We start from the raw sequence: 10668 nt of genomic DNA, 5'->3' as shown, positions 1-10668 counted from the left end.
CTGGGACGTTTCCTCTTTGAGACAAGTATGTTTAAAGAAATCTTGGTATTCTCTTCCTGTGATACATTTTTAATACAAATTATATATTTATCTATCTCAGACAGAAGTGCTTTGTTGGGATTTGCACAGTTCTGCCAGATCCCCGGAAACTGAGACGGCAAGGAAAAGTCAGCTTCATCTAGGGAGCTAATTATATACTTATTAGCTGCACTGACACATTTTAATAGCCGTTCCTAGAACTGAGTGATGATTGTTAAAAGTTTGCCAGCTACACAACCACATATTGCCTCATAGATTAGTAACTGCTAAGTATAATTGTCATCACAGATTTGAGAAATGATAACCCTGTAATTCAGCTCTTTCACTTACAATAACAATCCCTTCAATATATCATATATCTCTAGATCTGTCTCGAACAGCACACTATTTATTACATTTATTTAAACCAAGACTTATATACATACGGAGAAGATGTAGCTTTAGTAGGCCTAATCCACATTGGTTGAGTTCAATCCTTTTAAATTATGTTGAAAATTTATTTTTTTTCTTCATTTTTCAGTCGTCTGTTCCCTCAAACACATGCATATTTTAGGAGCTGGACCATCCCCAGTCATAAAGTGGCTGTGAAAGCAGAGATCTATCTGCTAATTGGGCAGTGCGCTCTAGCTGTGCCGTCAGGACTGATCGCAGTGTTGTGCTCAATTGAACTCTGTGACAGAAACAGTACCAGACCGGCCAAACATTTTCCTCCTCCACACCAGATGGATCATTTTTTCTGCTAAATGATATGCATATTTGTCATGTTCTGTTTGTAAAATCAATGAATGTCTTTTATAACATATTGATTCAGTATGGCTCATCAGGGCATAAAAATATATAATATTTATCAGTTTGTTACTTGCATCGGAAGAGTTACTGTTTGCCAAATGCTTTGTGTTATGCCATTCCAAACTCGTTCTGTGAATGGTGACCACAAATGTTCCTGTCCCTAACCACTTTCACCATACGGGAAAGAGCAACTTGGACATTCTGCTAAACATCTTAGTTTGTATTCTATGACAGAAACAAGTCTTTGAGTCAAGATCTCTTTAATGTACCATCAAAACAAATTGGATAAGTGTTGAAAGCCTATAAACATATTTATACAAATAGCAATTTATTCAAACTTCAAATACTCCAATACAATTAGAGACATACATGAATTGTGTTGCGCATAGACTGAACATAGTTAGTCATGATTTTTCCCATTTCAACATAACAAATGATTGCACCACCCGAGAAAGAAAGCGCAGTTTTGTTCCTGTCTAAAAGAACAAGTAGCTGTGAAAATATTGATTTTCTGCTCACTGTTGTAGGTATGCGTCCATTGCACTATGCTTCCTGGCAGGGGAAGGCTGACTCTGTACTTATGCTGCTGAGAGCCGGAGCTTCTGTGAATGGGGCTTCACAAGATGGACAGATCCCTCTCCACCTGGCTGCACAGTACGGACACTATGAGGTGGTATGTAGCACACTGCTCCTCCACTATTGACCAATTTGTGGCAGTCTATCCTAACAAAAGGGAAAATGTTGTCAAGAGTCAAATAGGTTTCAGACTTTCACCTACATCATGGCCCATTGTACCAAAGTTGGTTTGGTTGACGAGTATGGTGGGGACTTGAAATAATTACATTTTTAAAAACAGTCATAGCAATGTAGCAAATATATTGTATTCCTATTACAAACTATGAATTTGCATTTGTTATACTGCATCTAGTGATGTCCATCTTCCAACCCTAGCAATGTAGCAAATATATTGTATTCCTATTACAAACTATGGATTTGCACTTGTTATACTGCATCTAGTGATGTCCCAAAATAATTTTCTTTACCGAAATCAAAAAAAGTTTTGTATTTAAATTGCAAAGCAGTTTTTTTAATATAAACTTTTTAATGATAGAATTGTTTCTATTCCAATTCGCTCTTGAAATATAAAAATTCAAACGGTGCCTGTAATAACTTGTTTTCATGACAGATTCAAACTTGCATGAAAAAATTAATAAACAGGTTTAGCCAAAATATAACACATTTTTAATATAGTGCATAAATCTAGCAAAATGCTCATCTCTAGAATTATTTTTTTCTAGCTGACTAATATGAACATTGAATGGCTTTCCTGAGGTAATTGTAAAGCAAGGGCCATTGACCTGAAACGGCAAATTCATTTTCGGCAGATTATTATAATCAAAGTTTCAGTGCATCACTAGTTATATCACTTAGTAGTATGTTCAAAATAAATGAGCAAATAGGCTGAATGCAGCACTTTGATAGTGACTTAGGAATGTGCTGAGACTCAAACCAAAATATAGCTTTTGAGGCTGTTTACAGATCTCTGGCAGCTAGATAAAAAGGATGCATACTGTTTTATGTTTTCTGAAGGAAAATGTAAGACATGTCGTTGCACGCTCGAGGCAGAAAAGTGGTCCCCAGCAAAGATAGCATTACTTTGCAGGTCCAGGGCTTTGTTTAAAACAATGCATTTTTTAGTTAACCTTGCTGTGTATATGATACCTCTCAGAACCAGGTTAGATTGACCAGTTGTTTGGCTTGAAATGCAGAGTATTCTCTTTCCAAATATCCTACCTTTTCTCACAAAACATATTGCAGGATATAATGTGTGCCATATAATGCAATAATTTACAAAGAATCAACGGTATTTCTTTGGTCTTTCCCTCTCAGTCCTTGACCTTTTTGCATGCTATTTCAGCTTTTCATATATGGGTAGACTAAAACTGATATTGCTTTTGACATTGTCTTCTATTGTGTAATCCCAGAAACCTTATGTAGCCAGACGCAGCTCCTCTGCCCTCTCACGGTATCTCTGTGTTTCTGTGTGTCCCCCTCAGTCTGAAATGCTACTACAACACCAGTCCAACCCCTGTACTGTCAACAAGGCAAAGAAGACACCTCTGGACCTGGCCTGTGAGTTTGGCAGACTCCAGGTGAGCCGAGAGTGTCATTACAGTACATCTGTTGTGATGTCGTAACTTGGCCTGCCACTATACCTTCTCAGTGCTATTAATATGTGCTTGAATTGTGAGTCTCAAAAAAACATTTATTAGACATGCCAATGTGGCGCAGCAAAAAGGGAAAGATACTAACTACATCAAACAGAATGAACTTTTGTTAATGAGTTAAAGGCTTTTTCTCATGCTATATTAATAATAAAATAAAAATGAAGTGAAAATGGTGGATTTAATCATAACTAAGAGGCAGAATATTCAGTTTGCATTTTTAAAAACAAGACCAACAAACAGAAATTAAATTTTAATTACATTTTATGGAAATAAGCTTGTGGGTCATAAATTGTCTCCACACATCCATTTGTGTTAGACTAGATATACGTTTTGTTGTTAGTAAAAATTATTTCATTTTGTTTTATGTCTATATGTGTGTATTGTATATACTGTGTGTGTGTATATATATATATATATATATATATAATTTCACTCAGATATTGCAAAATTTCTAGTTACAATGAAATGGTGAGTGACATTGAATTAAATGTGAAATTTTAAAGTAATAAAACTGAAGTAGTAACTGAAAAACAAACTCTAGTAATCTTAAAAATAATCTGCAAGAAGTTTTATTTATCTTTTAAATTTGAAAAATCTTTTTTTGCAATTTATCTTTGCCATCATCTAAAATTACTTTTTTAAAAAGATAATATTTCAAAACAGTAATTATATAATATTGTTGAATGTAATCTTTTGCGAATCTCAAAATAAATATCAATTTTACAAACTGTACATTACAATTTAGTGATGCCTAAGTTCATTTAAAATGATTGGGTTTAGTTTTTAGTGTCGTATTTAAAATTTTTGACAAAATAGTATCGAATTTATTGAGCATTTGAGAGTTATCGGCCATAACATTTAAATAATCATCAGCTTATGCATCAGCCAGCATTTTAATATTGATAATTATTTAATTTAACAATATGTGTGTACAATAGTACAATATAACCAGAGGGTAAAACTGTATTTTCCAGCAGACATGAGTAGGGCTGGGTATCGAGTTTGATACTTTTTAGTAGGGATGCACCGATACTGAGCTCCTGTACTCGTTAAAATGCCCCGATACCAAACGCCGATACCACACAGCATGTGATAAGTGCCATATTCAGACAAAGAAACACAGACAACAGACAGCAGAATGGCGTTATTAGAGATTAAAGATGTCTACGAAGTATGTGTATGCAATGAATATAAAACATTTAGTATTAATGCCTGTATAGATGATTTGCGCCAGCTGGTAAACAAATCACGCTGAGTGGATTGAGCGCGCGGCGGCGCAGATGCGCGAGCTTGTCGAGTGAATATCCCTTTCTCACAGACATCACTGGAAAGTTTGTAGTTCGGTCGGATATGTCAAAAAGAAGTAAGTAAAACAATGCACAAGTTAATTAATGGTAGGGAGGGAGGGAGAGAGAGAGAGCTCGCGCACTTCTGTTGTGTGATCTTTATTGATGTTCACTCAATTAGCACGCATCATTTGAATTAAAACGAAATCATAAATATAGGAAAAATCATAGGGACATTCACTATAAACGTCATTTATTTTTACCCTTAAGCATACACGACTTTCTGGCGAAAGTGAAACAATAATAACAGCCTGTGTGAAATGCGCTAGGCTGTACTGTACTTGTCCCTCTCATTCTGCACCAGTACAAATACGTGCACGCATTGCGCATGTTTTGCTGGCTTCATGAGTGTTTCTGCATTATATGAGTAGCTTTGGAAAATAAATCGCTGCACGTTTCAGATGAAAAAAACGCGACTTCTATTTATGAAAATATCAAAGTTAGGAGATTTATAGCAAGTGGTTCCCTGCATTTTTACAGCAAATCGCGTGATTACAGTACTACGCTACTGCAGTGGAGCAGCTCTAATGCTATTAAATTAAAGATGATGTAGGCTACCATTGAGAGAGAAAAAAATTAACAATGAAAGTAACAAAAACTTGTAAAATACATTTTAATGGGCATAATTAAGTGTGAAAATAACAGAAGGATATACAGTCAAACCAAAAATTAATCAGAGACCAGATATAATTTTTGATATTTTTTTACTAGTGGGTGTAGGACACTATAGTTCATTTATGTAAAGTGAGGATAGCAAAATAAACTGAACTGTGATATATTATACCAAAAAATTATTTGTACAGTGGACTACCAGTAAAATTGATACAAATTTGGGACCAAAAATTATTCAGACCGAGTCTGGGGAAAAAAATTTAAGTTCAGGTTTACATGAACCTGGTTGACAGCATGCTCAGGAGAATACAGGCAGTCATTAAGGCTAAGGGTCCCCTGACAAAGTATTGATAGTTGTGTAAATATTGACAGCTGTATGAATAATTTTTGGTGTATTGTAATCCGTTACATACCTTTCTATCAAAGTTATCTGACATTATCAAGCTGAATTTGTTCTGACACAGTTTAACTCCGAGTTCTTGTCATATTTTATTACCATTTTCTAAACTATAGCGAATAAACTGTGATAATGTGTGAAATGTTGAAGGTGTCTGAATAAATTTTGGTTTGACTATCTATTTGATAAATTAAGTTAACCAACTAACATTATACATACTCTTTTGGTTTCTGTACCCAATATTTAAAAAATGTACAAATGCAATGAAAATATTGGTATCGGTACTCGGTATCGGCAAGTACCAAAAATAAAAGTATCGGTATTGGGCGAGTACTGGAAAAAGGGTTATCGGTGCAATTTTTAGACACCAACCGATTTGCCTAGATACCATCGAGTATCGAAAAACGTCTCGTCGTTCGGTACCAAATTTTGATATCTAAGGGGTTAATCTCATCAAGTCAGTGAGCCAATAAACCTGCAGCACTAGGTGTGCTCGATTAGAAGCGGCGCGGTGCAGATCGATCAGTGTTTGACATCCGCGAGAGCGATGCGAAAATGTACGGAGCAGTCTGCTCGTGGTACTGTAATAAACCGATAGGTCTGCACAGTTGGTCCGCGTCACGCGCCACACTCAGAGATGTGGCTCACACGTGAGGATTTAGTGTGAATGCGTCCCAGCCCCCGTAGCTGTAAGGCTACATTTACACTGGTGCGTTTTTGTTTTAAAATGAAAACGATCCTCGTCATACTGGCATTTCCACTGCATTTCAAGCCGGCTTTCCACTATCTCCGACAAATGACAGAACGAAAGTCATTCATTTCCAATGGAGAGTAGCGAGGGATACTACAAGACCGAAAGCGCGTGTTATGTGACCATTCATGCACACTGTAGCATCATGCTACATAAGACCAGGGTTTAAATTGGGCCAGGCCGTCTGGGCCGGGCCGTCTGCAGTGGAAACCCAAACCGTACCGAGCCGAACCATGCCGTACTGAGCCGTGCCGAGCCGAGTTGTACCACGCAGTGGAAAAGCACCAATAGACTCCAGGGCTTGACATTACCGCTTCGTTAACGCCAGACAAGTAACATGATTAAAATATCAGTAACCAAAAATAACTATGTAAACACCAAAACGCAAGTATTATTCTGATTTTATTACATTTAGAGTAAGTGGCGAATAGTGGATATCTAATGTATATAATGCATCTATTGACAGTATAAGGTTGCGCACGCAGCCTCTCCAGGAGAAATCAAAACACGCAACACTAAGAAACTCAGCATCCTGAGGTAAAAATTCAAAATGGAAAGTTTTTATATTTAAAATACAGTTAGTTAGTCAACATCACACAACGTTTTCACCATTACCACTGTTTAATAGTTCTATAAACATTTCAATAAGCAAATACAGTAATATTAGATCACTTACATTTTTGGTGGAAACAGCGCATCTCACAGCAACCAGACGATTCATTGCTGATTGATTCAGTGTTTTGAACGAATCGGTTGAGTCAAAGTTTCATTAGCCCATGAATAAACATCTGATGAATCTGCCGTTTGAACGAATCGTTTGAATGAACGACTCAATGACTCACTCATTAAACGCTCACTACTGGCACCTACTGGCGTTTTAATTTTGTTGAAAAGTATCATTTCCACCATAATTTCTTATTTGTATATTCAAAAATATTTTAAATAATCTCATAATAATTATTTAATGCAGTTGTATTTTTCAGTGTAATGATTTCATTTGATAACGTATAGATAATAACATGATTATAATTGAATTTATAGATCAAATGGGAATAGAATAAATCATTTGCACAAAAAACAAAACACACACACACACACACACACACACATATATATATATATATATATATATAAGCTCGATACCATAGAGCGCCCCCCCCACATAACAAATCCCAATTTAACTCCTGCATAAGACAATAAATAAATAATATTCCGCTTTTACTCAAAACTCACTTTAAACCACCATCAAGTGTTTGTAATAACTTCCGATTGCCGTGTGTGTTTTGGCCATGTATTGTTGCTGAAATTAAATGTGTTATTACCTCTGAGTCGGAGCAGCGATCATGGAAGAGAGCACAGGCGCAGACAGTGCTAGAAACTGCTAATGCTCATCAGTAAATCAGTGGAAAATGAATAGAAATTATGATTCTGTCTGAGCTATGCGTTTTAAAACGATCACGCACTAGTGTAAATGTAGCTAACAGATGTGTAAACTGAAGACCATTTGAGCTTTATTAAAACTATTTGCACTGATTATTTGTTAGTTACATTTTGTTCCTTTGTGCAGTGGCTCAGGAGATGAGTCTTTGAGTCTGTATAAACATCAACAAGCTGAAAAATAAAACCAAAGGCTTTTTTTTTAGATAATGTAATCTTGTTAAAATAGATTTCATAAAATTGGTATTGAATAAAGTATCGTTCAGGAACCAGTATCGAAGTCAAGGTATCGGTATTAATATCGACATTTTTTTGAACGATACCCAGCCCTAGATATGAGATGACATGGGTGCAGTGGAATTGTTCAGCTATTGGTATTTTTGCATCAATATAGTTAGGGCTTATCTGATTTAAAATAGCTGTGCCCTTTATAACATCTATCTGAGTTATCCCAGTCTCAATGCAATCTCATTCAGTAGTACATAATATATTTCCAAACTCTATTATAATTATAAGCAGGATTTCATGACATAGCAGAGCTTGAACAAGATTAGTTTTTTTTTGGCATAGACTGTATTAACACGTTCAGTGGCAAAGGATATCAGTAAGCTCATACAAACTGCCTGCACAAGCCACAAGATGGACAAATGGAGATGAAAGGCTTTAAAAGATGGCTTTCCTGATGACGGTTTTGTTGAGAGATCTTTAATTAACCTTAAACTAAATTTGCCAGGGTGAACTATTTCTATTTAATCTTTCGCACAAGTCATTTGGAATTATAGAATGCAAATGCTGCAGAGAGTCGGGCTGATGGAATGAGTCTAATTTAGCAGCACACCAGCGAGTCAGTTGCTGGGCTGCTGGAGGATTCTGCCCCAGATGGAAACTGAATTCCATTTGACAGATTCTCAATGCCAGGGAGTACAAAGTCATATGCCTGGGCTGACAACTCAGGCCGGTTGCGTTCTTGTATTTTAAATTGGCAGTGACATCTTGTTTAGGCATTAGTAGGCAAAACTGGAGCACTTTCTGGCTGAAGGTGCTCTAGTTTTGGATCGCTTCCTCACTGTTTCTTAATTCTTCCCTCCAGGTGACCCAGCTGTTGTTGAGCAGTAACATGGTGGTAGCTCTCTTAGAGGGGAACGGCAGGGATAACACCCCCCTGCATCTTGCTGCCCGCAACGGTCATAAGGACATCATCAGGTCTACTTCTCACTAAACCCTTACTTTTATATCCTGTTGTGTTTTCCTACATCTTCCTTTCAGTCTATATATTTGCTTTTCAAACTGATGTCATAGTTTCAGAGGAGAGGAACATAGGTTGACATAGGTAGGTGTTTTTAGCATCCTAACCATCATGGAACTTTGTAAATGGATAATTTGGTACCGTTACATAGACAGCAAGTCCGTGTTCCATACCAAGGGCTACAACAGAGTTTGATGTTAGCATGTTGCTAATCTAATAGCTTGATAATCTAATAGGTACAAAAAAAATACATTGTGCACATAAACATTGGGTAAAATATCCAGTTTTTAATCACACCAGTTTTATTCCATTTTGACTGTTCTTGATCAGTTTTATCAATTATTTTCAATGTTAAGTGGGAAACAAGTATATTTATAATTATTGCATTTTATTGTTTATTTGTTTATTTATGATTACAATTTATATTGTATTCTAAGTTAAATTAAATAAGAATTGTAATTATATTATTATTAAAGGGGTCATGGACTGGCTTTTTTTAAATTATATTATACTGTTATCTGAGGTCCACTTACGACGTTTGCGTGGTTTTTACATTCAAAAACATTAAAAAAAACAATAAGTAATAGGCTATTTTCTACCCTGGTTTTGAGGCCGGCTCGAGAAACGCTTGGGTTTTTATGGACGTGCTGCATTGAAGACTTTGAAGTAAACGCCCACTGCTATGATTGGATAACAGTTTTGCATAATAAACTAACTTTCTGTGTGTCTGTTTGACAAGCTACGTCCTTCATAGTTGGAGTTGACTTTGATTAGACATGTACACATAAAATTAGGACATATCAAGCGATCTCTAACAAAGTAATAGTGATACATAGTACAAATATTTTTTACTCACATAAGTGTGCTGCGCCATTGCTTTTTAATCTCAGTCTCTCTGCGAATCCATCGTCGACCTGTGTCTTGTTTACAAAGGAATCCGTGACGAAATAAAGTGAACACTCAATGTATTACACACGTGAGCTGAAACTTCATTAAAAATAAAGTTCAACCACGCATTCCTAATATTTGAATCCGAAGGAAGGTTATGCTGTGACTGTGTTATTCCACAACCAGGCACTGCACAATATTTTGCAATCTTCAACGGCATGTTTATTTCTTGGTTGCTCGATTCGGTTTAGCACCACTTATGTTATTTCACTACGATGCCATGTGTGAATCAGTGGGCGGGGCTACAGAATTAGATGATATTCTTCTCTGGCGGCGGTTTTAACCTATCTATTATGTCATAGGTAGGCACATTCCAGGATCTGGCGTTCGCTCGGCCTGGTGTCAATAAAAGCTTTGATTTCAGTAACAAGGACTTTTCAGTGTGTGTGTATGTATATGTATATAGTCAACATTTGTGTGTGTATGTATATGTATATAGTCAACATTTGTGTGTGTATGTATATGTATATAGTCAACATTTGTGTGTGTATGTATATGTATATAGTCAACAGAGTAGTCAACATTTGAAGTGGATCAAAACCTTTCATAAAAGTTGTCCTAAAACCTAAAACCAAAATGCGTTCTTGTCTTAGGACAGCCTTGTGTGTATATTTATAACAATATTAATGTTTTTTTTAAACAATAATACATTTCTAATAACTTTCTAATAATATATATTAATAATAACAATAAGTGTGTGTATGTAAATGTATGTATGTATGTATGTGTATATATACATGCGCACAATGTGTATGTTATTATTATAACAATGAATATTATTGTTTATTTTATATATATATATATATATATATATATATATATATATATATATATATATATATTATATATATATATATATATATATATATTATATA

General features: G+C 35.6%; 1 protein-coding gene across 1 annotated transcript in view; it reads left to right on the top strand.

The window, feature by feature from the left end:
- The first annotated feature begins 1357 nt into the window (after window positions 1-1357).
- Window positions 1358-10668, top strand: part of LOC107558984 (caskin-2-like) — a 50504-nt gene continuing 41193 nt past the window's right edge. The window contains exons 1-3 of the mRNA XM_016242697.1: window positions 1358-1501; window positions 2886-2981; window positions 8690-8802. Coding sequence (XP_016098183.1) covers window positions 1358-1501; window positions 2886-2981; window positions 8690-8802 — 353 coding nt within the window. The remainder of the gene's footprint in view (window positions 1502-2885; window positions 2982-8689; window positions 8803-10668) is intronic.

This window comes from Sinocyclocheilus grahami, unplaced genomic scaffold (genome assembly GCF_001515645.1).
Source record: "Sinocyclocheilus grahami isolate Dianchi unplaced genomic scaffold, SAMN03320097.WGS_v1.1 scaffold670.1, whole genome shotgun sequence".
Lineage (NCBI taxonomy): Eukaryota > Metazoa > Chordata > Actinopteri > Cypriniformes > Cyprinidae > Sinocyclocheilus > Sinocyclocheilus grahami.
The sequence above is the reverse complement of the archived record's forward strand: the minus strand, read 5'-3'. Positions and strand labels throughout refer to the sequence as shown.